This window comes from Gopherus flavomarginatus, chromosome 14 (genome assembly GCF_025201925.1).
Source record: "Gopherus flavomarginatus isolate rGopFla2 chromosome 14, rGopFla2.mat.asm, whole genome shotgun sequence".
NCBI lineage: Eukaryota > Metazoa > Chordata > Testudines > Testudinidae > Gopherus > Gopherus flavomarginatus.
Genome location: NC_066630.1, coordinates 39,483,821 through 39,510,557, shown reverse-complemented (window position 1 = coordinate 39,510,557; position 26,737 = coordinate 39,483,821). Strand labels below are relative to the sequence as shown.

Below are 26,737 nucleotides of genomic sequence, written 5' to 3'. Positions count from 1 at the left end.
ACTAATACTCAAGCAGATACTTGCCATGGGTTATTCATTAACAGCTCATAGGCTGAAATTTGGTCTGATAAATTATTTATCCCCAGAACTGAAAAATGAACAAGTTTCTAGAAATCACGCGCTGCCAGTGGGCAGGAAAAAGGCTGTTTGTTGTTCACAACAAACAATTCAGCTGACCCTGCTGAGGAACATTTAATTAATGGGCTGTGTCAAGTGGGGAAGATGAATTTCAGGGGACTCTGCAGAATGGTGGGAGGCTTTTCTGAGAGTCTGTTGGAAGAGTGATACATCAGAGCAGATGGCTATTGTACGTTTGTCAGTTGTAAAGAAATTGTGCCCCCTGGCATACTGAAAGGATTGTGACCCTAGCCCAGAGCACTGCCACTGCTAAAGGGTCGCATCCTCTGCCCTAGCTCCACTGGGGTCGTAGTGATTCACATCACCTGAGAACTGGGCCCAAGTATGCGTTGTGTTGGTAAGGGCAGGGGAACAGAGTTCAGGATCTGGCAGGTGCTTCAGTCTTCGGGGCTCAGAGTCCAGCGGAGGAGGAGGAGGAGTGGTGATCTGCAGTGGACACCGGTAGCCCATTTGGCAGTGTCATTTGGTGGGGGCTGATGGAAGCCTCCTACGCTCTGTGGCCTGACACCGCACTAGTTATAACTTTGGGACTTGAGGATGGATGAGTGAGGGGAAGTGGGAGAAGGGAAGTGCCCTGGGGATGCCTACAAGTGAAATAAATCAGTGCCCGGCACTGCGGAGCATGGCTGGCTCTCTTTGGGCAGAGAGGGGTGTTGCATGTCTAACAAAGTCATGGCGAATATTGTTTTCTCATCGTTTGCTTTTAATTTTTCAGCCCTGGCCCAGCGTGTCCAATCTGGCCAAGGACTTCATTGATCGCCTGCTCACAGTGGATCCCAGTGACAGGATGACAGCTCTTCAAGCCTTAAAGCACCCCTGGGTAGTCAGCATGGCAGCCTCCTCATCCATGAAGAACCTGCACCGCTCCATCTCTCAGAACCTCCTCAAGAGGGCGTCCTCTCGCTGCCAAAGCACCAAATCGGCCCAGTCCACCCGTTCCAGCCGCTCCACCAAATCCAATAAGTCGCGGCGGGTGCGGGAACGGGAGCTGCGGGAGCTCAACCTGCGTTACCAGCAGCAATACAATGGCTGAGAACTCAACAGGAAACTGCCAGCTGTCTTTCCAGGTGCACTTCCTGTGCTGCAGGTGTGCAACGCTCCCACGCGGCGGGCAACACCCAGGCTTCTGCTGCAGGAGTGACCCTCCATGTGCACGAAGCTCGTGGAAAATGGAACCTTTGCTCCCAAGCCCCCAACAGTGGGCACTCCTCACTTGGGTGGGCTGCGTTTCGGAGCCTGATGCAGGAAGTGGAGCAGTGAAAGCCTTCCTTATGCTCATTCAGGTCCAGAGTGAAGGTCAAAGTTCAGGGCCTCAAGTAATCAGCAAATTAGGGAGCCACATGAAGAGAAGAGCCCCCTCCCCAGCCCAGGAGTTTGGCTTCCTTTAGTTATTTATTGATTCCAGAATGTTAAGTCCCGCTGCGCGCTTGGACAGTATTTATATTGGACTCCATTGATGCCGGTGGGAGTCACACTCACAGCTCGGGTTGGGATTGCTGTGTTTCAGCTGCATGAAGGAAATGCCAGGCAGGAGTCTTCAGTAAGGAGCATGAAGCAGAGAGGTTTCCCCCAAGGGCCCCGGTGACTGTGACAGCGTCACAGGTTACTCGTGCTGGTTAAGGATTGATTGAGGTATTGGCGCCCTGGAGCGCAGATGGTCTGCAGTCCCACTTCCCCTTTGCCCTGACTGAAGGTTCCTAACTGTGGGGAGGGGAGAGGATGCGAAACCTGCAGGAGCAAAACGCTTCGCAGGACACCTAAAACCATCTTTTCTAAAGCGAACCCCGTGGCTAGCCCTGGCCCCCACCCCTGTGCTAGCACTCAGGAAGATCTCCTCTGTCTCGGGAAGTGTAAGGCTTGTGAGCCAGTGCGGAGCAGCTGGGGCAGGCACAAAGGGCGGGTGCAGCGGTGTCAGGAGAGGCCACTTTGGACATATTTTGAGGCAAAAAGCATGAGGATAAATGGAAGCAGAGGTTGGTGCTGGCAGGGGCCCCTGTGATCTGGGCGTCCTCAGAGGCGAGCTGGCGTTCCTTCTTGCCGCTGGGTTTGAGGTTTTTGAATTCTTCACCCTAGTGTTGCACCATGGACCCAACAGACGAATGGTTCCAACTGTGCCACGTTACCAGGCCAAAACTGTGACTGCTCCAGCCATTACCCACTGCCTCCCATTTGGCCACCCACGCTGATTCTGCCAGCGCCTGGCCTGCTTGGCACCCCAGGCCTGCCTTTGGGATAGCTTCATGGCAGGTTACGGTGTGCATAAGGGAGTGGGATGGGGGCAGTCATGTTGCCACAGAAACTTCTTGTTAACACTGGGACGGGAGCCTTTCCTACTGGAGCATCGGCCCTGGTAATACATGCCAGGCCTAGAGAATCACTGCTCCAGGAGCTCCATCAGGGTCACTCGGCTCCTTGTTTTCCTCCGTGGACTTAAGGCAGAGTCATCTCTGCCGTGACCTTGTGCAGGATGTGTCATTCCCTGTGGCTAGGAGGCAATAAAACACTGATCTCCAGAGTCCCAGATTGGTGCCTTACCCACAAGCCCTTCCAACGGTTTTCTCTTCCCTTGTGTAGGATAAATGAAGCTGCAGATTGCCACATACTGACTTCTGGTCTAATCCAATGTGTTCCCTCCCCATCTCAGTTCCTGACTGAGCCAGAACCTGCGGGAACATCTGTCTCACCTTGGAGAGTCTTCCCTCAGGGTTGGTAGCCATTACTCTTCAGAATGCTGCAGTCGTAGAGCCCATCTCCTTGGCGATTGAGTTATCATGGGATGCGTCATCCGGAAATGTCCCGTGTGACGTCACTCATGGCAGATGTAGGGCCTAATGCGTTTTGGGAAACAAAATGCTTTTATAGAGGTCGTATCAGCTCTGCACAAAGTCAGTTCTTGGTGACTCAGCTTGAGGCTAACAAGGTCTGTCTGACTTTCGGGTGTGTGAGTGACATGCATGATGGTGTGACCTAGGCCTTGCATCTGTGATGCAGGCTGTGATCCTGAGGCCAACTGACCTCTCACTGGTTTGATTAGTGTCCACACTTCTTCTGGGCTTCTTGTAAGCAGAGCTCCAGTTCTCACCGATGCAACCTTGTCTCTTCTGTGGGAAACCTCCGAGTATTCTTGGGCACATGCAACAAGAGCAGTGCAGATCGTTGTGTTGGCCTTTCACCTCTTGGTTTCAGTTGGGCGGGTCACCCCCTCTTAGTTCTAACATGCTTATGCCCAGGCAGTAGCCATATGTAAGCAAAGAAGAGGATGGTGGAGATTTCCCGGAAGGAGAGGGAGTCCAAGCTCCTCTTGGAACCTCAGGCAATCTCCTGTCCTTTGTTTTGTTTTGTTTTGTTTACTTTGCCTTCCCAGTCCCCAGGAGAGGCAAGTGTCAGGAATTCGACTAGCTGAGTGCAGGTTACAAAAGTTGCTTGGGCTGGGTTGTCTCTGGAAATGTGCTGCAGTCGCAGATCGTTCTGCTAATGAGGCCAGTTAGTCTGCTGTGCTTTTGAGCAGCTGTGCACATGCCCTTGATCTGCTCTGCTGGAATTCTGCCTTGCGTGCTCTCTGGACTCTCTGCCTTTGTATATTTCACACAGACATCTCAACTCTCTCCATCTGACCTGAGACGCAGGAGTTTCTGCCTTCAGAAATTCCTCATTTGTGGATTTCACAGGTTAAACACTGCCCCCATTGCCCCACAATCTGCCTAGGAGTCCCTGTGTGCATTTTACCTGTCTCCCTCTTTTCCCTCTTAACTAGGATTCTTCAGATTTGGCCTAGTGTGAGGTTGGGGCACTTGCTCTGGTATTGAATAATCTCATAAATAATGCAGTGATTGTGTATCTGTGTCCTGGGTGAGCTCTGCATCTCGCTTGTCTGGGAGCTTTGTGGGACACATTATACCCAGAGAGAAATCTCCTGCTTAGTAAGTGAAAATTGTCCCTCTCCCCGCATTTGAGTGAAATATGACTGAAGTTAGAGTGACACCTAGTGGCAAATCGCAGTATATCATCTTGCAGAGAGAGAGAGCTCTTCTCATTTTGTTTCCTTATACAGTAACTCCTCACTTTATGTTGTAATAAATGCAACTCTAAGTGAAACAATGTTAAATGAATCCAATTGTCTCATAAGAGTTAATGTAAAAGGGGGGGGTTAGGTTCCAAGGTAATTTTTTGGGGGCAGACAAAAGGCATTACACTGTATACTGTACCGTGCCCCTGGCTTACCCCACAAGGCACAGCCTGCTACAGGCAAGGACACTAGGAAGCACCTTTGCAACAGAAGTGGCAACTTCCCCAGAGAACAAGCTCGGATTTTGCTGGGAATGCTCCAGGCCCACCTCTTCCCGCTGCTACTCCACCTCCTCTCCGGAGCATGCCACATCCCTCCCCAAGGCTGGCTATAAGGCAATTCCACCAATTCCCCCATTTTGGGCCTCACGCCTAAGAGGGCCCCGTGCCCAGTAAGAATCTCTTCTCTGGCTAGAGGCGCCTTTTTAATTTTTACTCACCTGGCAGTGCTCCGGGTCTTCGGCGGCACTTCGGCGGTGGGTCCTTCGCTTGCTCTGGAGCTTTGGCGGCACCTCGGCAGCAGGTCCTTCAGTGCCACTGAAGACCTGGAGCAAGTGAAGGATCTGCTGCCGCAGTGCCGCCAAAGACTTGGAGCACCGCCCGGTGAGTACAAGCCCCATGTGGGTTTTTTACATGTTTTTTTTATAGTCATCCCTGCCGGGGCCCCATCAAAACTGTTCGAATTGGGCCCCGCACTTCGTAAACAGCTGTATGATGGCTCTTAGGACTTTCTGGGAGGAGGAGCGGAGATGCAGCGCTTTCCCGCTCCTGCCTGACTCTCCCAGAAAATCATAAGCGTGAAGTACTGGGAGGGAGGAGGAGGAGCAGGGAAGCCCCAGGTCTCCACTCCTCTCCCACCCTCCCAGAAAATCCTAAGCACTGCTAAACAGCTGTTTGGTGGAGCTTAGGACTTTCTGGGAGGAGTGGGGAGACAGCGCTTCCCTGCTCCTGCCCCTCCCTCCCAACACTTCACGCTTAGGACTTTCTGGGAGGGAGGGGGAGGAGGTGGAGAAGCGGGACTTGTGCAATGCTTCCTTGTAAAGTTGCTGCTCTTCCACAGAATCTTACAAGCAGGCAGCCAAACCACGAGCATTGCACAACTTTAAACGAGCGTGTTCCCTAATTGAGCAGGGACGTGACATTGAAACAACGTAAAGTGGGACAACGTTAAATGAGGAGTTACTGTAGTTACAAGTGAGGTGTCTCCGTGTTTGGTATGCAGGGGACTTGGTGAGGTGGTGTGTGGGGGGGGTGTCCTCATCAAATCAGACAGAGCTTGTCAGAGCCATTGAATAATTCCTGTCTTCAGCGTGAGCACATCTCCTTTTTTATTCCTTTGGCGAAACTGCCTAGATGATATTGCCCAGTGGCCTGTCCCCTGGCGGGACGTTGTCCGTAGCAGAGCAGCGTGCTGGCCTGGTGAGGCAGGGGAACGATTCTTGGCCACACGTGGTTGAACCATTGGCACAGAAGTTGTGATACACCTTTTAGTTTGGAGTATTTCTGTCTGCCACTGGGCTCTCCTCAGATATCTGAGCAGAATCATTACAATTATGCAACTTGATGTCTCTGATAGCCACCCCAGCCTTTCCCTCTATCCACGTATGGGCCAGTGTTTGCTATCATAGGGTGGTGGTAGGCTTGTGGAGTCATGCAAATAGTGAAGGTAGCTAGCTGGTTATCTGAGAGGCTAATGCAGGGGGAGAAGGGCAGAGAGCCATTCGACTCCCTTTCCACCTCTGCCAGGAGAACGTTAGCTTGTGAATGTTGCGTTTGCATTTTGTACCTGAAAAGGTTTTTCTGCCCAACTGTGCCTTTTTCCCTGTGAGTAGAGGTGGCTGGATTATTCGTACAGATGGACAATCAGATGAATTTGTCCCTTCCATTCCCAAATCGTTGATTTTTTTTTTACAAATGTGCTTTCTGTAACTGCTCAGCAAACTGTTTGTGGGAATGAATTTTAGCCAACGGGTTGTTTGAAAACTTCACTTTGACAGCTTTGCTATTCATTATAGATTCATAGATTCATAGACTCTAGGAGTGGAAGGGACCTCGAGAGGTCATCGAGTCCAGTCCCCTGCCCTCATGGCAGGACCAAATACTGTCTAGACCATCCCTGACAGACATTTATCTAACCTACTCTTAAATATCTCCAGAGATGGAGATTCCACAACCTCCCTAGGCAATTTATTCCAGTGTTTAAGCACCCTGACAGTTAGGAACTTTTTCCTAATGTCCAACCTAAACCTGCCTTGCTGCAGTTTAAGCTCATTGCTTCTTGCTCTATCCTTAGAGGCTAAGGTGAACAAGTTTTCTCCCTTCTCCTTATGACACCCTTTTAGATACCTGAAAACTGCTATCATGTCCCCTCTCAGTCTTCTCTTTTCCAAACTAAACAAACCCAATTCTTTCAGCCTTCCTTCATAGGTCATGTTCCCTAGACCTTTAATCATTCTTGTTGCTCTTCTCTGGATCCTCTCCAATTTCTCCATAGCTTTCTTGAAATGCGGTGCCCAGAACTGGACACAATACTCCAACTGAGGCCTAACCAGCGTAGAGTAGAGCAGAAGAATGACTTCTCGTGTCTTGCTCACAACACAGTTGTTAATGCATCCCAGAATCACATTTGCTTTTTTTGCAACAGCATCACACTGTTGACTCATATTTAGCTTATGGTCCACTATGACCCCTCGATCTCTTTCTGCCATACTCCTTCCTAGACCGTCTCTTACCATTCTGTATGTGTGAAACTGATATGTTCCTTCCTAAGTGGAGCACTTTGCATTTGTCTTTATTAAACTTCATCCAGTTTACCTCAGACCATTTCTCCAATTTGTCCAGATCATTTTGAATTATGACTCTGTCCTCCTTGGTGTGTGATTGGTCACCTAAGTCACATGGCATTGTTGCGCCTCCTATAAGCAGGAGAGTAGTGCCTAGGGAATGACATGTTGCCTTCTCCTCATGTGGTTATGGGTATAGGTCTGAAGAGCAGCCACTCGCCACGTATGGGTGCAAAGAAATGTTCACACGGACAAAAGCAGGAAGCTGGCTGAATAGGACAAATGTTCAGTCTTGCATTGCCTACTAGTGACCCCCAGCATTCAGCTGGTTCTGCCCTGTGGCAGAAATCTCACGGGATGTGAGGAGAAAGCAGAGAGTAAACGGGCTGAGACTGGAAGCAATCACTTGGTGACCTAGTACATTGTCCTCCTGGGTCTAGCTCTCAAATTGCTGCTCTCCACCCTATTCCCTGGGCAAAATGTTCCTTTAAGGAGTGAATCGAAATACATGTGTCTGTCCATTGGAACTTAGCAATACTGTGTGAAATGGCATTTCAGCTTGCTTGCTCTTTTGCGGGAGGTGGATCTGACTTCGTAGAATGCTGTCCATTGGATCCTGCATATTTTGGAGCTTTAGTGGAAATAACAAAGGGCTTCCAAGGAGAACAGTAGGTGGGTTTCAAACAGAGGATGCAACTTTGGATCCCACTTTTGAATGTATTGGAGTTGGACTTTCTAAAAGCCTTTGACAACGCCCCTCACCAAAGGTTTTTAAGCAAACTACGCAGTCATGGCATAAGAAGGAAGGTCCTCTCATGGTTAAAAAATGTGAAACAAAGTGTTGGAATAAATAGTTTTCACACTGGAGAGAGGTAAAGAGCGGCATCCCCCAAGGATCTGTACTGGGACCCCCACTGTTCAAGACATTCATAAATGATCTGGAAAAGGGGGTGAATAGGGCGAAGGCAAAATTTGCAGATGATACAAAATTATTCGAAGAATTACTTGTGAAGGCTAAAATTATAACTGGGTTTAAAAAGTGGCTATTAGCCAAGATGGCCATGGTCAGCCATGATTAGTCTACTCCTGACGCCTCCCAATGCAACGCCAGACAGCTAAATGCCAAGCTGATGGGAAAGAGGCCAGTGGTGCTTCATGAAGTATTCCAAAATAGTGGTGATATCTTATGTCATGTTCAGATAGCAGTAGAACCCAGTGGCCCCAGTGAGATTTAGGGTCCCATTGTATTCGGAGCTATGCAAACACAGATGAAGGCATGGCCTCTGCTCCCACGAGCGAGCGTCACAGGTTTAAGAAGTAGGTGAGATCAGCTAGGGAGTGCTGGCCTGCTGCTTTGCGTGGTGACTTGAAAGCCAGCTGCAATGAAGTTCCCGCAACAGGTTTGGGAACAATCAGCCTGCAGACATTCTAATCCCTTTGGGCTGGGGGGTCTCCAGACATCGGGACATGTTTTCTCTAGTTCTTCTAATGTCTTCTCTGGTAACTTTCCTTGCTTCTTCCTTCCTTCCTCCCTTGTCCCACATTTTGGGCTCTGCGCTCTGCTGTGTGGGCGTTTGGTTGAAATACTGGTGCCCGACATACTGTATTAGGGCTGTCAGGTGGCTGAGGCTGAGCACACAAACATGCACTTCTCTAGTGACCTAGCATTTACGGGGAAAGATGTGAGTTTCTAATGTCCTCATGTGGCCCCCCCCAAATGATTGTGGCTGATCTGGGCAGGACAACGGGCTCGCTCTCTCTCTGATGCCTTCATCAGAATCTAGGCTAACAACGTGCATGAAGTGAGGCACTTGGAAATTATGGAGCGATCTTGAATTTACTGTTTCTGGGGCTCTGGGCTCACTAAGGAGACCCCATATCACTTACCGATTATTGAAAAGGGCTTCAAATCCCCAAGCACGGCTCCTTCCTTCCTTCTGGGGCGGCAGCTCACACTGCATGGTGGAGCCAGCTCCGAGGGTATTCCCATTAAAGCTGCCCTGTTGACTGCAGTTTTGCCATAGGTGCCAAGATATAGCTATAGGGGCAGATTGTTCCCTGTAGCCAGACTCTGCTCATGCCAGGGGAGGAGAGGTGGACAGAGCTCTGCTCTGCTGTGAAGGGGGGGAGTAGCTAGCATAGGAAGACGCTATGTCACCTCTGCCAGTTTCATGCTAGCAGAGGGTACCCTGCACAAGAGGAATTGCCTGCTGCTAATCTCTGGCCAGTACAGTCATTATGTGATGTCTGAGCTGCACAGTAACAGACTGGAGGATCTGGCCCAACATCTTGAAGAACCAGCCAGGCCACCCTTGGAGCCTCCATGCATTGCCCATTCAGGGGAGCACATGGACTCTCCTAGGGCATGCTGTCCTTATTAACGTTTACAGTAGGATGGGAAGGGCCAGGATCAGTAATGATTCTTGTATTGCTACCAAAGTGCCCATCCAGAGCATGAGCATCCCTGTCTCTGCTCACACCCACAGATCATCTCTCCTCTGATCCTGCCTTCTCTTTGTCCAGGACCTATGTGGTAGGAGGGAGATAGCTTCATGTCACAATATATAACCCCTCTTGTCCTTTATGCAAATCAACCACCCAACCCAGCCTGCATGATGTGGGTAATGCAGCCCTGCCATTACACTGGCTGAGGCCATATCACATCTTACATGACGTCTTTCTGCAAACTCTGACTTTTGATTGATAGCTCACATTCATCTGATTTGCTGTAATATTAAAAATCCTTAATAGTGTGTGACTAGAAGAGGCAGGAGCCAACAGTGGCTTCCTAGAGAATCAAACACTTGGAAAGCATTGCAGAAAATGCTCCTTACTGCATACTGAAAGGGCTGTTGCGTGTGCCCAGTGGGCGTGTATGTGTGTCACACATGCCTTTGCAGTTTTCAAATCTGTATCTCTTACAAAGCTATCACGAAGTGCCTGTGCTATTTGATGCCTCGTACCAGACTTTGTGTGGACTGTGTTTGATGCTTTCCCTCTCACAAGGCTTCTGGTGCTTCGTCCAAACTATTCATCTCCACCCCCAGAAAGCCTAGATAACTATGCAGCCCTTAAGCGCTACAGGGGTATGTCCCTGTGTGTCAGATGTGTGCATTACTAAGCAGGGGCATTGCCAAAGACGTGCAATAGGAAGGGTGTTCTCTGATGGTGCTGCGTGCCAAGAGCACAGCTTTGTCCCTTGCCGCTCTGACCACTCCTTTGGTGAACAGGGCCTGGGAGGAGAGGCCACTGCCTGCCTGACGATATTCCCATCTCCATCTGCCTTTCCCTCAGTCCTCCTATGCACAACATACTGTAGATTCTCTCCTCGGTACCAGACGAGCTGCTGGCTGTGTTCTGAGAACTTTGCACTGTGGTTGCCTTTTGACTTTGGAAGAAATCTGGGCCCAAATGTAGGTACCCGGTAGGCGGAGCACCTGCCATGAGCACACATGAAGATGCTGTGATCCTTCCTGTTACCTTTCATGACACACAGAAGCCCTCAGGACTGGAGGTCTTGATGCACTGGCTCCAATTTTGTTGCCAGGTCTTCTCTTGCTGTGTAGGAGCTGCTGAAGGTACTTGCATCATGTCCCACTTTGTCTCCTCTCAAAAGGCTGCGCTGTTTGTCTTGAGAAGTGTCCGGTTCTGTGATTTACCTTTGACTCCTTTTGTACACTAAGGAGTCTCTTGTAGAGTGAGATCTGATCCATGGTAATTAACCTGTAATGTTAAAATGAGTGTATAGTATTATTTATTTTGTGTATTCAGTCTGTTACATGTGTAAATGTATCCGGTGTATCCAATAAACCTTTTGTCCTTGTTCCCTGGCTGGGGCCTGCTCTCTGCCGGACACCCAAAGGAGGGGGCTTTTCTGGGGTTACAGTTGCTGAATGTATCTGGGGCTAAGAGCGATGCCCACCTGGGGCATTTCCCAGTGCTCCACTCCTCTCCCAAACACACCAGGTGCGGTAGTGAGTCAGGGACCCTTTACGAGGAGACCTTGCTCCTTCCCTTAAGGAAATGTTGCATTGTCCCCATTAAAATAATAGTGGTTGCCATTTCTGTAGGCTGTCTTCGGCCAAGGATCTGCAAGCACTTGGCAGCAGAGGGAAGGCCTGGAGACGTGAGATCTTCAAAGGGAGCTAGGCACCCATCTCTCACTGAAAGCCACTGGGAGCTGGGTCTCCTTCAACATACTCTTCATGTTGTGTAGGCAGGACCTAGGATCGTGTGTTTGCGGAAGCACCCAGCAGATCTTTGGTGCTCACCATTATTGCTAGTAGATAACCTGCTGTCCACACGCACCCCTCGCCAGCAGCACGAAGTCTTGGCTTACCCTTCCCGGCGGCATTGTCCCAAGCCAGCTGGAGCTGCCTAGGAGAGGGCTTTCTCTAATAGACAGAGCTCCCCTTCTTGCTTTGATCCCATTGCTCCTATGTCACCCTGACTGACTCCAAGGAGGCCAAAGGGTGGACACGCTGAGTTGGGGGCAGGTTCACCTCAGCCCTGAGCTGTAGCTTAGCCGCAGGTTGTGCTCTTTGTCTCTCCATCTCTCATCCCGCCAGACCCCGCCTCAGGGCAGCTGCTCTTTGGCGAGTTCCCTCCATTCTGTCGCTCCTGGCAAAGAGGACCTGGATGTGAACCCCCATTCCAGGTGGAGCTGCAGCACAGCCCTAGAGAAAGGTGCTGGCCCCGGCCTGACTGCCTACACAGCCCTCCCCGCACAGGCCTTTGCAAACTCCTGCCTCCATTACTCTCCATTAGTACCGGTGTCTCAGCCATTGCTGCTTGCTGGGACTGCCTCAGATCCATTAGCTGCCTTTCCCCAGGATGTCTCATTGGCTCGGTTCCTGCCCCTAGGTCCTGCTGGGTAGCTCTCTCGCCTGATTCTCTGTGCTCCGGAGATGTTAAAGGAACCAGTCCAAAGCTCACTCCCTGTGGTTGCCCCCAAAGCCTTCCTGTTGCTTTTTGCAGACAGACGCTTGGCTGCCCAAAGGCCTTGCCTGGTCCATGACAAGCTGGAAGCTGATGGGTTTCACAAGATGATGTGAGATCGCTGCAGTTCTTTGCTCATTTCCCAGGCTGGCCCCGATCCTGTGCTCCCACCCCTCTCACTCTATAGCTCTGCTAAACACAAGCAGTCATCTTGCTCTGGTCTGATGCTTCCATTCCCAGCAGGGAGCCCAGTGCGTAGTTACTAGCCCGCAGGGCAAGGACTTTCCCATGCTCCTCTGCACTGCTCTCGTTGCCCATTGGGGAAGGCCTGGCACCCCTGCCCCAAGCTGGGACACCCTGCCCTGCCCCAAGTTGCTGGGAGCTGGGTCCTGGCTCTGGTGTAAATAAATGCGCTGATGCCAGTAAGAGGAGACTCTAATAAGCAGACTCGGTATATCCTCTAGGGCTAACCCAGGCAAAGCAGCTGGGGGGCTCCTTGCTTATGCCTAGAAACCTTCACCCCTCAGAGTTCAAGCAGCATAGGAATGTTTGTATTCCCCCAGTGTGATGGGGCTTGGGCACGTCCCCTCTTCCAGGCTGTGGGGAAAGCAGTCAACAAAGTCTTTTGTGCAGTGTGTGTGTAGAGGGCATAAATGCCCTGGCCTGGGGGCTTTTGGGGGGCAGTTCTGTGTAAATACCTGGCCCAGGTGTGTGCGTGCTCTGTAAATACCCTGGCCTGGGCGTGTGTATGGGGGAGGCAGGGGATGGTGTGTAAACACCCTGCCCTGGGGTGTGTCCAGGGTTTCCTCTGGGGCTGGCTCTGGTCCCCCTGAGCCAGCTACAGGGGCAGGCTCTGAGAGCTGGGGCCCATCCCTGGTTTTGTTCAGGGCAGAGGCCTGTGATTTGGTGCCAGTGACACCAGGTTGGGGTCTTCTGGTGACTGTCACATGCCTGGTGCCCAGAGAACTGATGGGGCTGCAAGCAGCCAGTGTCACCTCCCCTGCAGGTGGGTGTCATTGTAAGTGGGGAGCTTGGTAAGGGATGTTATTTTGGGGGGAGAAGTGGGCACCCTTTTCCCCCTCCTGCATGGGAACAGGACTCCTGGGCAGCCCTAGGGGCAGGATGGAAGGGCACTGTTCCTCATCGGTGCTTCCACCTAGCCCCAACCTTTCCCTTGGCTAAACCCTCTCCACCCCAGCTCCAAGGCCCCCACTGTCTCGCTTCCTGCCTAATTCCTCTGAGTCACCCCCCTGGCCTGCACCCACTCCCACAGCCCTGCAGGCTCAGAGCACCCACCCCACGCTCGGCGTTCTACTGTGGTGACCACCAGCCCCCTCTCTTGGAAGCCACCTCCCCTGTCAGCTGGGACTGGAGAAGCCCATGGACTCTGGGAACCAGGGGCCTATGGAGAAACAGCCCCCTAAAACCTGCATTCCCTGCTCGGGACTGCAAGGCAGCAGGTGGCACTGCACGAGGTGCATAGCGCAGCTGGGTGGGGGTGCTGGTTGCCTGTACTGAGCCGATGCCCTGGGGCTGTCTGTACATGGCAGCTGAGTGGGATCCTGAACTCCTGTTTTATCTTTCTCCAGCGGGTCCATATGGGCTGAGCCGGAGCCAGGCTGGGCACTTCCTGGGAATCTACCTGGCACTGTGACCTCCCTGCCCTAGGCCCCCCACTTGTACCTGGGCTATGAGCGGAGTGGGGAGGGTGGCTCACGAGCCAGGCAGCAGCTCAGCAGGGCTGGGGCAAGGGTGCCCGGTACCGGAGAGGAGCCTAGAGGCTTGGTGGTCAGGGCTGGGGCAAGGCGGTCTGTGCAGCCCCCAATGCCCTAGGGGCAGCCTGGAGTTAAAGCCTCAGAGCCTGGCCCAGGGCCCACGTCCTTCATCCAGCTCTGCCCATGCACCCCCGCTTTGGTGCTCTGCTGCTCCCGGCTCGGCCTGCAGCTCAGCAGCTGCCAAAGTGACTGCCCCACCGAGTGTCCCCATCCCACCCTGGGCAGTGGGCAACGTAGCCTTTCCGGGGAGCCCGGCCTGCATGGACCATTCCTCTGAGCCCCTGGGGAAAACCCTGGGCTGGAGCTTCCCTGGCATGGCAGGGTGGGGGCAGAACAGGCCAGCAGGACGTGGGATGTGCCTCTGCAGGCTCCTAGGGGGTTAACTCTAGCATGAGTAGTGCCCATGGGGCTAGCATCTGTGGGGGCATCAGGAGGGCTCAGCTGATTGATGGACCCCCGGGGATGGGCAGGTGGGTGACTCCCTGGGACTGATGGACCCCCCCCCGGGATGGGCATGCGGGTGACATGCTGGGACCGATGGACCCCCCCGGGGATGGGCAGGTGGGCGACGCGCTGGAACTGATGGACCCCCAGGGATGGGCAGGCGGGTGACGCGCTGGGACCGACGGACCCCTGGGGACGGGCAGGCGGGTGACGCGCTGGGACCTACGGACCCCTGGGGATGGGCAGGCGGGTGACGCACTGGGACCGATGGACCCCTGGGGACGGGCAGGCGGGTGATGCGCTGGGACCTACGGACCCCTGGGGACGGGCAGGTGGGTGACGCGCTGGGACCTACGGACCCCTGGGGATGGGCAGGCGGGTGACGCACTGGGACCGATGGACCCCCGGGGACGGGCAGGCGGGCGACGTGCTGGGACCGACGGACCCCTGGGGACAGGCAGGCATCGCACTGGGACCGATGGACCCCCCCGGGGATGGGCAGGTGGGCGACGCGCTGGGACTGATGGACCCCCAGGGATGGGCAGGCAGGTGATGCGCTGGGACCGACGGATCCCCGGGGTGGGCGCCGTGCTGGGACTGTCAGAGAGGGCAGAGGATCAGGTCTCACCTGAACCCCCGCCCTAGCTGCCTCTCTTGCCCCAGGCTCCTCCCACACCTGGTCCCTCCCAGCACAGTGCTGGGCTCGGCGTGGGTAGCCAGGACCCCCCGGCGCTGCAGGGGCTGAGCACAGAGGAGCTGGACAAAACACCGGCTGCACAGACAGTTCCTTTATTCCTTTGTACAGGGCCTGCAGGGGGAAGTCCCGGGCTTTCAGTCCAGGGCCCCAAGCAGCTGCCCACAGGCCCAGGCCAGCACTGCTCACTCTCCCTGGCGCTCCACAGCAGCGTCTCTGCCAGCCGGGCACTAGTTGGAGGCCAGGACGTTGTCGATCCAGGTGCGGAAGGCGCTGACTCGGCCATACATGGCGGGTGTCCGGACGTTGCAGTGCTAGTTCCCCAGGAGACGATCCCGATCAGGGTCCAGGCCCCCCCTTTCAGGTACGTGAGGGGGCTGCCCGAGTCCCCCTGGCAAGAGAGCAGGGCTGACGCGGCACCATGCCAGGGCCCAGTGCAAGAGGGAGGCAGTGCCTGGGCACTGGCAGGGGGAGGGCTCCCTGGGGCACTAACTGAGTGGGGGTGAGGGGCTCTAGAGGGATCCTCCCTCTCTCTGGCCCAGCTGGCTGTGCCCCTCCCCACCCCCTCCTCTATCCACCCTACCCTGTGCCCCATCCCCTGCCTGTCCATCCTGCCCTGTGCCAGTCCCCCTCCTCTGCCCACCCTGCCCTGTGCCCCTTCCCCTCCCCCTCCTGCCCTGTGCCCCTCCCCTCCTCTGCCCACCCTGCCCTGTGCCCTTCCCACCTCCTCTATGCACCCTGCCTTGTGCCCCCCGCCAGTCCACCCTGCTCTGTGCCCCTCCCTGCTCCTCTGTGACCCTGCCTTGTGCCCCTCTGCCCGCCCACCCTCCCGCCCTCCCCATACCCCTCCCACCTCCTCTACCCACCCTTCCCTGTGTTCCTCCCCCTCCTGCTCTGTGCCCCTCCCCTCACCTGTCCACCCAGTGCCCCTCCCAATCTCTGCCCACTCTACCCTGTGCCCCTGCCTTGTGTCCCTCGCCTGCACATCCTGCTGTGTCCCTTCCCCTCCCCCGCCCTTCCTGCCCTGTGCCCGACACCCGTTGTGTGGGTGACATTACAGATCTTTCCCTGACAGGAGGAGGCGCCGGCCCCCCAGCACAGATCATGGAGCTGGTGATGCTGCTGCCTCAGTATTGCTGGCACTGGCTCACTATGACCAGGGGCAGGGCCACCTGCTGCAGCCAGACAGCTCCACTGCTCGCTGGGAAAGAAACCTCGGATCAGGGCCAAGGGTGGAGACCGACAGATGCAGCCAGCCACCCAGAGAAGTACTTGCTAGTTGCCTGCTGGTTGCATTGCTATGCACTGGCCTGGTGCCCCAGCGCTGGGCGCCGCATGGAGCCCATATGGGTGGGCGAGGTCCAGGCTGCCCCCCTCTCCCAGGGGCTGGCATCGCGCTGTGCGTACGTACTGGTGCCACTGGTCTGTCCCCAGCTGGTGGTGATGCAGGTGGGATTGGAGGCGAGCGACTCGCTGGCTGTGGCCAGGCAGACGGGGGACACGCGGGCTCCCAGCTGGGCGGGGGACGCGAGCTTCAGCAGGGTAATGTCATTCATGGTGTTGGCGTTCCAGTAGGGGTGGGTGATGGCCTGGATGGGGGAGGGAGGGACAAGCAGCCCTTAGCGCCGGGGGCGGGGGGCAGGCTGGTGTCACCCCAGGGGAGCGCGGCCTCGCCCTCGCAGCTCCCCTAGGTGTGATGCCATCCCGCCCCACTCGCTCGCTGGAGCCTGCCTGCCCTGGTGCTGCCCCAGTGCTGCCTGAGGGACAGGGCTGAGCTGGGCATGGGGCCTCCAGCCAGCTCCCCCCCTCACCTCACTAACTGTCCGCTCCAGGGGCAATGGCCTGGGGGAGCACAAGGGACTGGGCCACACTCCCCAAGGGCTCGCTCCAGGCGGGGGCCTCTATGGCTCCCATCGCCATGGGAACATGCCCATCTCCAGGAGGCGCAGGGCGCCTGACCCAGGGAGCCCTGGGCAGAGCTGGGCAAGGAACATGACTCTGCAGAGTCCCAGCCCAGCGGCTTGTCCCTACACCCATCCCTGCTGGGTGGAGAACGGGCCCCCATGCCCAGGGGTTTGCCTCTGCCAGCCCCTTCTCTTCCCCCAGCAGGGCACAGCCCCAGGCACAGAGCTGGGGTGCCTGTCCCCCACCCCTGGGCTCTGTGGGACTGCCCAGCATCTTCCCCCCTCTCTGCAATGCCTCGGATGGCGTTGGGGGGTGGCTCACCTTGGCAATGGACTTGACCAGGATTGGCTCAGCTCCGGAGCTCCTGTTGTATTCCCCAAGGATGGCAAAGTGAGTCCCGGCTCTGCAAGGGACAGAACCAGTGGGGCTGGGCACCTGGGCAGAGGGGGCCGAGCCCACCCCTGAGGATTCGCCCTAGGAGCCCTCACTAGCTCCAGGATCCCCTGTGCCCTCCAGTGGGCCACCTCTGCTTGCCCTGCCCCAGCCCAGCGGAGCTGCCCTGTGGCACCAGCAAAGTGTCTCCTCCTCTGAGCCCCAGAGGGGCCAGGCTCCAGCCAGAGGAGACGGCACCAGGGAGGCTCAGCAGGGGTGTTTGTGAACGGTGGGTGGAGCAGCAGCGTCCGGGTCTCGGGCCCTGGGTTGGCATCAGGGAACTGGCAGGAAGGGCTGGGGCAGGGGCAGCCCCAGAGCAGGGGGCAAGTCAGCTCTTTGGCTCCATTCTTCCCAGGAGAACAACCTCAGCACTGGGTAGCGGCCCCTCTCCCAACCTCCCCACTCCCCAGGTAATGCCCAGGATCTGGAACCCTCTGCTCACCTGGGGAGCAGAGCCATGATCTTACCCCTGTGCCCAGATCCCCCATGCCCTGGGCATGCTCTGCTCAACCCACAGTGCCCCGCTGCCATGCTGGGACTGGGTGTGGGGCAGCGCCAGGGGTGTCACTCAGTGGGGCTGTCCCTGTGCCCAGACAGAGCCGTGGCACCAGCCGATGCAGAGCGGCTCCTGCAACTGGCCTGGCCTGCGGCACCGTCTCCTTACCTGACTTAGCAGTGGGCAGCCGTCACCACCCAGTTCTGGTTGATCAGGGAGCCACCGCAGAAGTGGAAGCCATTTCTGTCCTGGAACGAGAATGGTGGGAGGAGAGGGAGTCTGTGACGGGCTGAGGGTCCTACCCTGGCATGTGCCCAGCGCTCCAGGCTTGGGGGACCCTGAGCTGCCTGCAGGTTGGCACTTAGCCTGCCATTGGCAGCCTCTGCTTCTGGGTAGCTGGCACCACCACAAGCCAAAATACCACCCAGATCCTCCTGTGCTCTGTGCCCTGCCCCTACTCCTGATCCGCAGGCTGGGAGCAGCGTCCGGCCCCTGGGTGTGGGGCCCAGCTCCCTCCATTATTCCTCCTTCCTGGCTGTCCCTGGGATCCTGGCCCGGTGCCACAGGGCATGGGGAGTCCCTGGAAATCCCACTTCAGCCATTACAGACCCCGCCAGGCCCAGAGCCACATGCCGGCTCAGCACTCATCAGTCCTAGCTGCACTGTCCCAGTCTGGCCGGGCGTGCCCAGCTGTAGTGCACAATGCAGTGGGTGCGCCAGTTGGGCCCCCACCCCGCATGCTTGGGGCTTTCCAAGCGATTGCCCTTGGACAGAGCGGGGGCTCTTCCCAGGCTTGGGCGCTGTGGGCCGTGCTCGTGTCTGCACGAGCCAAATTGCTTTGGATTTCTGCCTAAGCTGCGTACAGGGCAACGATTCCCCATGCACAGGCTGCTCCTGCTCCTCCTCCTCCTCCCGCTCCATGGGCCCTGGGCAGCACTTCTTAGCTCTCGTTCCAGGGGATGAACTGGCTTGTGGATTAGTCAGGCCATTGAACATGCACATCAGAATATCCCTAGGGGGGCCCAGCCAGTGCTGAGCCCGCGGCAGAGACCCTGACGGCTGGAATTTCCCACCCTGTGAACGTCTCTTATCTAGGGAGACCGTACGGCCCGTTTTGGCCGGGACAGTCCCTTTTTTAAGCCCTGTCCACGCCGTCCAAACCGTTTTTGGCAGAAGTGGGCACTGGTTCCATTTGCTCTCGGTGGGGAGGGCAGGGCTCAGGCAAGCAGCAATGCCAGCCCCATGTGGGATGGGGGACTCGGGCCCTCTGGGATCCTGGCTGGGTCAGAGCAGCGGTGCTAGTCTCCCCAGCCGTGGGGCTCAGTGCACAGTAGGCATTGCTGGCACAGCAGGAAGGCTGGTCCCCTTGCCAGCTGGCTGAGCAGAGCAAGGGAGCCCCTCTGGCAGTGTCCTCTCGGACAGCAGTGCTGCTGGGGGGGCCTCTGGCACCCAGGCAGTGCCAGGCTGAGGGCACTCAGTCTGTGTGAACAGGTGCTGCCCAGGCCCCTGACGCTAACAGAGCAGCAGTACCCAGCACTGCCCCATGGGGGTCCCACGGCGCTGTCTCCTCACCGCCCAAAGGGGCAGACTAGCCGTTTGCCCGCGGTGACGAACTGGGAAAGTTCTTGATGTTTCCTCTAAATACTGTGTTGGTGCCTCAGTGTCCCCTATGCAGTTCTTAAGTATCCAGGTGGTGGGATAAGGGTGTGTGATTGCTGAAGAGCAAAGGGCCAGTGCACCTAAATACCTGGCACTCCGTCTCCTAGCAACTGATGGCCTGGGCCCCTCCTCTGCAAAGGTGCCAGCTGAAGGTGTTGGAGACAAAGGGATCAGGTGACCTCCTGGCCCGGGAAAGGAGCTGAGCAGAGAGGAGGGGCTGGGGGGGGTTGTGAGTCTGGAGCTGGCTGGGGTCGAGGAGTGAAGGGCAGATGTGGGGGTCTGGCTCACTGTCCCCCAGAATGGACTCGGCCGAGGGGTCCGGTTTGCTGTATCTACAAGCTCTGTTTTAGACCCTGTTCCTGTCATCGAATAAACCTCTGAGAGTCACATCTGGCTGCAAAGTGGGGGTGCAGGACCCTGTGGCTTCCCCAGGACCCCGCTGGGGTGGACTCGCTGTGGGAAGCGCACGGAGGGGCAGAGGATGCTGAATGCTCCAAGGAGAGACCCAGGAGGTGAAGCTGTGTGAACTTCTTGCCCTGAACAAGTCTGCTCTGAGGTAGAGGAGGCTCCCCAAAGTCCTGCCTGGCTTGGTGGGGAGCAGTTCCAGAGCATCGCCCGGTCACTCCGTGACACCCGCGTAGCCCAGGGTCGGGGTCCCTCTTCAGTGGCTACACCCAGCTCCTTTAGCTTCCACCAGGTCCAAGCCGGAGAGGCCTAGCTGCAGGGTGCTTCCCCTGCACTCAGCCAGGCTCCAGCCGCAGCACCCGCTGATGGGCATCGCTTACCGGAGGCGCTTGCCAGGAGGGCCAGGCAGAGAGTCACGTGCAGGAAAGCCATGCTGGGTCAGTGCTCACAGCTGTGCCGGGCTGCCAGAACCACACGCTTTATACCTGCTGGGTGCCTTGTGACCGCCAGTCATGCCCAGAGCAGGGCTGGGCATCTGCCCCACCTGCTCCACCCAGGCCTTTAGCTGACAGGTCCCTGCCCCATGTGCGCTGCTAGGAGCCAGCATCGGCTGCCCCTTCCCAGCCCCACCCCCTGCCACCTGACATGGGGGTTGGGACACATTTGAAATGAGTTGGTGGAGTCTCGGCCTAGTCCTCAGTTTGGCACATGGGGTATGACTGGCAGAGTCTCACCAGGTGGGCCCAGGGCTGGACTAGCAGGGGACAGGCAGGGTTGGTCCAAGAGACGTTGGCAGAGACATGAGGGTGCCCAGGGCTGGACTAGCAAGGGGCTGGGACCAAGGGACAGCTGCAGATCTGTAGGTGTTGGGGCAGGGCTCATGCCTGGCCGAACTGCATGGGGGAGCCAGCCAGTCCCTGCCCTGACTGGGCCTGGCATATCGTCCTGGCACGAGCACAGATCTCCTCCACCAGGACAGTTACAACTCTGCGCACTTGGACACCCCCCTGCACCCGATTTGGCCCCTGGCAGGTGGAGAGTGGTGCAGAGCTTCTCTGGCACAGGACAGCTCAGAGCAGCCTTGGCGTTGGGCTGCTTTTCTCTGGCTCATGTCCAGTGCACCTGTGGGGGCCTCACACTGGCCAGCAGGAGCAGGTGGTGGTGGCACCTTCTTCCCAGGGGCTGCGAACTCTCAAGGCTGAGACAAATCTGCTGGGTTTGCATGCTCAGGGACCTGGTGTGTTGCTGGCAAAGCAGGCACCAGCTTATGCCAAAGTCCCCATGCCCAGTGGTGCATTAGCCACTGGGCCAATGGGGCCTGTGCCATGGGGCCTTGGCCAATTGGGGTGCCCTGGAAAAATGGGCACCCCCACACCCTGACCCACCCACCCACCTGGTGCTCCTGCCAGGGGGCGGGGTTGGGGCATGGGGACAGGGCAGGGGGACTGCTGGTAGAAGGGGTGAGAGGGGGCCCCCACTTGCTCTGGCCCAGGGCCCCACAAATCTCTAATATGCCCATGCCTCACCTGGCTAGTGACAAATCCAGCAGGCATCACGCCGATGGCATTGGCAGTATGAAAATGAGCGTTGAGTTCAGATGTCATCGAGGGCTTGTGAGTTGCTGCCTGCGTTAATTTCATGTAACCGCTGTAGCCCACACTGTGAGGTACTGCTGAGCATTTGCCCTGGGAGCCCCCGGAGCTGGGAGTCACCAGTCAGGAGAGAGACGTGAGTGAGTGTGAAATGCTGGCTGCCAACAAAAGGTCTGATCGTCTGCCCAGCCGAGCCGGCCCAGCGACACCAGACCAACTGTCGGGGAACATCAGTGGCCAAGAGACTCTGTAGACGGCTCTTGCCCCGTGCAGTGGAGATGTGCTAATGAATTATTCCGTGACAAGGGGAAACTAACTCGATGCTGCTTGGACTCTGGAGACCAGGGTTTCTAGGCATAAGCAAGAGATCCCCAGTGTTTAGCCTGGATCAGTCCTAAGAGACATACACAGCTTGCTTATTACAGAAGCTTTGTTATACCCTTTGCCAATTAAGAGTGTAACTCATTTGTGTGTGTATTTACCTGCTTTAACCTTGTAAAGACCTCTCGCATTTCCTTCCCCTCGTTAAGAACTCTGTCCATGGTTTGTTACAGGATTCGCTACAAGCCTTGTCTTTAGTGTCAGATCTAAGATGCGATTGTCCTGGGGTAAGTGGTGAGTCCTTTGGGACTGGAAGTAACCTGAGTATTGCTGTGATCTTTGGTGTAGGGGACCATCTCTCACAAAGGTGGGCTCACCCGGGTGACAAGACAGACCGAGTGCCCAAGTTAAGGCTGTTACGGTGCCTGAGACATTCGCACGTGATACCTGATTGGTGAAATCTAAGCACAGACCCCCCCAAGGCCCACACCCTGCTCAGCCTCCTCCCCCAGAAGCCCTGCCCACATTGCACCCCCAGCCCTGCTTGGCCCCCTTGCCCACGCCTTGCGCCTGTTCAGGCCCTTCCCCAGACGCTCTCCACCCACTGCTCACACCTCTGCACCTCCTCCCCCCAGACCTCTCTGCCCACCGGCCATGAGCCAGCCGGCTAGCCACTCATTCGGGCATTCCTCTCGCCCCAGCCCCCCTCGCCTGCCAGCCAGGCCAGCTGGCTGCTCACAAGCCTCTGCCCCCTCCCCTAGGTGCTCCCCGAGCCCAGCCACTCATGTGCTTGCCCTCGCCCGCCTGCTCGCCCGCCGCTCACATGCGCCTTTTCACCCTCCCCTGCGAGGCTCCCATGCGGGGCGGAGCTGGGATGGGAAGAGGACAAGTGGGACAGGGGTCTCGGGGGGGGAAGCGTGAGTGGGACCCCAGTCGGGGCTCCCACCCTTTTGGCGATGGCACGCTCCAAGGGCTGCGGGTGGGCTGCGGGCACGCTGTGTGGGGAGGCTTCGCCTTCCCTGACCTTTTATACCCACTGCCTGTGCATCGAACTGCCAGCCGGTGCGGGGTTTGTGCCCTGGCTCACAACAGCCTGCCCTGAGCAGGTGCTTGTGCTCGTGGGCCCCTGCAGGGCAGCGTGACAGCTGGGCCGGCTCAGCACAGGGTGTGACAGGCCCATTGCATGAAGTGAAGGTGTCCCCAGGCCGGCACCCACTGCACTCAGTGACTGTCACCCTGGGGGCATTCCAGGTTCCCACTGGGGCCAGGGCAACCAGCCCAAATGAAGGAACCGATCCAGTGCGCCAGGCCCTCTGCCATTGCTGGCGCCCTGGGCTGTTACCACGCGCTGGATGCAGCTCCCTTTGCTATTCCTCTGCCCCAAGCTGGCCCCCGATTTGTGGGCTTTGGGCAGGCCCAGGGCGGGGTAGAGCCCTGCTAGCACATGCAGGGGCTGTACTGAGAGGTCCCTTTCGCACAGCCCCTGCCAGGGTGCCCCAGGACCTGGAAGAAAACAAAATCATCACTGGTGAAGTGTCCAGATGACACAAACCCTGGGGGAGTGGCAAACAATGAAGAGGCCGGGGCACTGATTCACGCCAGTCTGGGTCGTCTGGGAGGCTGGGCGCAAGCAAACGGCTCAACGTGAACGTGTCCGTCTAGGAACAAAGGACATAGCCAGACCTACAGACAGGGGCATGTATCCTGGGTGCAGTGACTCTGACAAAGATTTGGGGCGGGGGGATGGGGGATAAGCTGTTGAGCAGGAGCTCCCAGGGGGATGCTGTGGGCAAAGCAGCCTTGGCTGCATGACCAGGGCCCTGTCAAGCAGGAGCAGGGCGGTTATTTTACCACTGTATTCGGGGCTGCTGGAACCCTACGGCCAGTTCTGGGGTCCCGATTCAAGAAGGAGGTTGATGAGGGGTGCCATTTCAGGAGGGCAGGGCACCTCCCACCCCCACCCCCCGAGTTGTGGACCTTGTTATAATTTTAAGAATAATTTTACAAAGTTTGCCAATGGATTTATCAGTGTGTCTGTAAAGGGCTGAGGGCTCCCTCCGGTGGCCATCGAGCGAGCCCCTGAGCTGGGCTCCAGCTGCTCTGTGTGTGTGTGTGGGGGGGGGGGGGGGGGGGGGTGTCACACAGCGCCTCCCCTGAGCTGCGCTCCAGCTGCTCTGTGTGTGTGTGTGTGGGGGGGTCACACAGTGCCTCCCCTGAGCTGGGCTCCAGCTGCTCTGTGTGTGTGTGTGGGGGGGGTCACACAGCGCCTCCCCTGAGCTGGGCTCCAGCTGCTCTGTGTGTGTGTGTGTGGGTTGGAGGGGGTCACACAGTGCCTCCCCTGAGCTCCTTTGATGTCGACAGCCCGTGGCGGGGGCTCCTCTGCCTGTCTCGCACACCCCGTTCTGGGCCTGGTGGGCGCTCTCTGCCATGCCTTGGCCTTGCACTACCCCAGGCTGCTACTTCGCTGGACTTTCCTGGGGAGGGGACGGGGGTAGATTGCTGGTCCCTGGATCCTGAGGCTTCTTCCTCCTCCAGGCTGCGGACTGCACCCCCCTTTCCCCACAAAAAGATTTGATCTAATGCTCTCAGACCCGTATCTGCCCAGTGGATCTATGTCACCTTTGGGGAGTTCATCGTATTTTTGAAAAGTTTTCTAATCTTTCCCAAAGGCTACTGCTCTCCGCCCTGCCATCACTAGACACCAGTGCTTTCCCGGATGTGATGTAGGATTCTTTCTATAATGCCCAGGACAGTGCCCCAAAGAAACGAAAAGGAAAAGACCAGAGTGGGTAAGTGATGCTCAGTGGGGTAGTTTGGAATCAGCCAGAGGGATTCTTTTCAGAGCTTCTCCACTTCTAGCTTCATCTCCAGTGTTTCAGCAACCAGAGCAAGAGCCACCTCCAGAAGCCCCTTCGCTGACGGTACCTATGCACAGGTATTGCCTGAGAATAACTTGTGATCAGGGCACCAGAACTGGGGGTGCCCGGGTCCATGGCCCCATCACTGTTCCTTTTTACCAGCTGTAAGGGCATGCGACAGGGGAGGGGGGCAGAGCAAAGCGAGTGGGGGGGACTCTTGGGGGGAAGAGGTGAGGTGGGGCCTCGGGAAGGGGCAGGGACTCAGGGAGAAGGAGCAGGACGAGGGGCAAGGGAGTGGCACAGGGGGCCATAGTTCAGGCACTGGTGGCGCTCCACTTTTATGGAACATTTGCCGCTCCTGCTTCTGCTGTGTGTGTTTAATAGGTACCGACATGGGGAAAAACATTAATAACGGGCTCTTCAGTTCAGCAGAGAAACGTCTAACACGAGCCGGGGCTGGACGCTGAAGCTAGACAAATTCAGCCTGGAAAGGAGGTGTCAATTAGTAACCGTGAGAGTAATTAACCGTTGGAACGATTTACCAAGTGTTGGGTTCTCCAGTCCGACCATTTTAAAATCAGGACTGGCTGTTTTTCTCAGAGCTTTGCCCAGGAGTTATAATGGGGCAGGACTCCGGCCTGGGCTCTGCAGGGTCACACTAGATGATCACAATGGTCCCTGCTGGCCTGGCAATCTCTGACAAACGGCCTGTTGATCTCCAGTGCAGCCAGTGGGTTTGCACCCTCTGATTGCTCTGTAAGCCCGTTTGCTGGCAGCTGTGCAGCCCTGCACCTGCCCCCTTCCCCAGCAGACAGCGGGATGCAGGGGCCTTCATGTGCTCCATTTCCGCCCCAAGATTTGGGGCTGATCTTCACACAGATTTGGTACCTAGACATTTAACCCTTTGGCTTTAGAAGGGAGTGACCCTGGAGCAGCCTCGGATCGCTGCGAAGCCGGGGGATGAGCTGTAGTTGCAACCCTGGGTCTCTCAATGCCTGGCAGGGATGGGATTTCAGCCCGCCCCACTGTCCTGCCTCCTGGGGTAGAGCAGCCAATCAGGGCTGCTTCAGGAGGCAGGCAGAGTTCTCTCTCCACCCCTCAGGAGCCCAGCAGCTAAGGGTGGAGCTGCCCCTTCTCCCCCTGTGAGCAATGGGGATGGGACGGCGCTTCCGCCCCTTCTCCCTCCCACCTACACGCACAAGCACAATCATGCACCAACCCCACCCACACACCTCCACCCCTGCACTTGTTGTTGTGTCTGCATGGATGGTAGGTCAGTGATGCTTCCCCATAGAAGGGAGGGCCCAAGACCCAGACCCATGAATGCGACTCACGTGTCTCTTGTGTCTAGTACAGAGTCAGACACCAAGATGAACTTTGTAAACGCTGAAAAAAGAAAAAGATTGACCAACCACACTGCTGTGAAAGCTTAGCAGCAGGCCATGTGCTTCGGAAACATGGGTTACCTCTTGCTAGCCCAATGGCCTTCGCGCTCTGGCTTTCTCTCCTCGGCCTTATGATGCCAGTTTAGCGAAAAATTAAGACTAAGGGTGCGGGATGAAGGTAATTTACCAGAAAAGTGTCTGTACCTAAAACACTCTTCTTCCACGTTAAGCTATGCGATGACACCATTTCCTGGCGGGTGGGGAAGCCGACCAGGCGGAGCAGGGTCAGGGTGTGTGAGGCAGGACGTAGCAAGGTTACGGGCTGGCTCTATTTCCATGTGACCATGAAGAGGACTGGAGAGCCTGGATAGTCTCTGACATGGCCTTTGAGCACCAGAGGTGGAGATAAAAGCCATGAGGCAGAGAACCAACATGATAGTGTCTGTACAGTACCCTGGCAGGTATAACCCACACCTCGGTGTAGTTCAATGCTTCATTTCAATACTTACCGGCATTCGAATCAGTTCTGGGTTGGGTAGTCTCCAGAGATTCAGGCTCATCCTCCAGCTCTGGAAGGACGTGGTCTGGGGACACTGTGGCTCTGTCTGGCTCAGGGTTCACCAGGCTCTGGGTCGCCCACATCCTGGCCTTGCGGTTCAGTCGGGGTAGCCACAACAAACGGCAGTGGTGGCACATTTACCAACGATACGGTCACGCTTCTCATAGTCAGAGCAGACCGAGGTCCCAATCTGTGCAATCAAATTGTGCTTGGCGTGTCTGCTGGCCAGCCAGATCTCCCTGGAGTGTCCCAGCTGCGTCCTTCCTGAGCACTGGAGATGATCCCTCT

The 26,737-nt window shown here is 56.5% G+C and overlaps 2 protein-coding genes across 6 annotated transcripts in view; one reads left to right on the top strand and one right to left on the bottom strand.

Moving 5' to 3' along the window:
• Nucleotides 1–6,640, top strand: part of PSKH1 (protein serine kinase H1) — a 67,033-nt gene extending 60,393 nt beyond the window's left edge. For all 5 annotated transcript variants that reach the window (XM_050922422.1, XM_050922420.1, XM_050922423.1 and 2 more), the window contains one exon: nucleotides 854–6,640. In XM_050922422.1, coding sequence (XP_050778379.1) covers nucleotides 854–1,171 — 318 coding nt within the window. In that variant the 3' untranslated portion in view covers nucleotides 1,172–6,640. The remainder of the gene's footprint in view (nucleotides 1–853) is intronic.
• An 8,249-nt stretch (nucleotides 6,641–14,889) lies between these two features.
• CTRL (chymotrypsin like) lies at nucleotides 14,890–21,338 on the bottom strand. The gene is given in 7 exon segments (XM_050923372.1): nucleotides 14,890–15,150; nucleotides 15,153–15,250; nucleotides 15,927–16,034; nucleotides 16,245–16,426; nucleotides 17,064–17,145; nucleotides 17,839–17,918; nucleotides 21,261–21,338. Coding segments are annotated over 7 exon segments (711 nt in total). The 3' UTR covers nucleotides 14,890–15,067.
• Nucleotides 21,339–26,737: the final 5,399 nt, after the last annotated feature.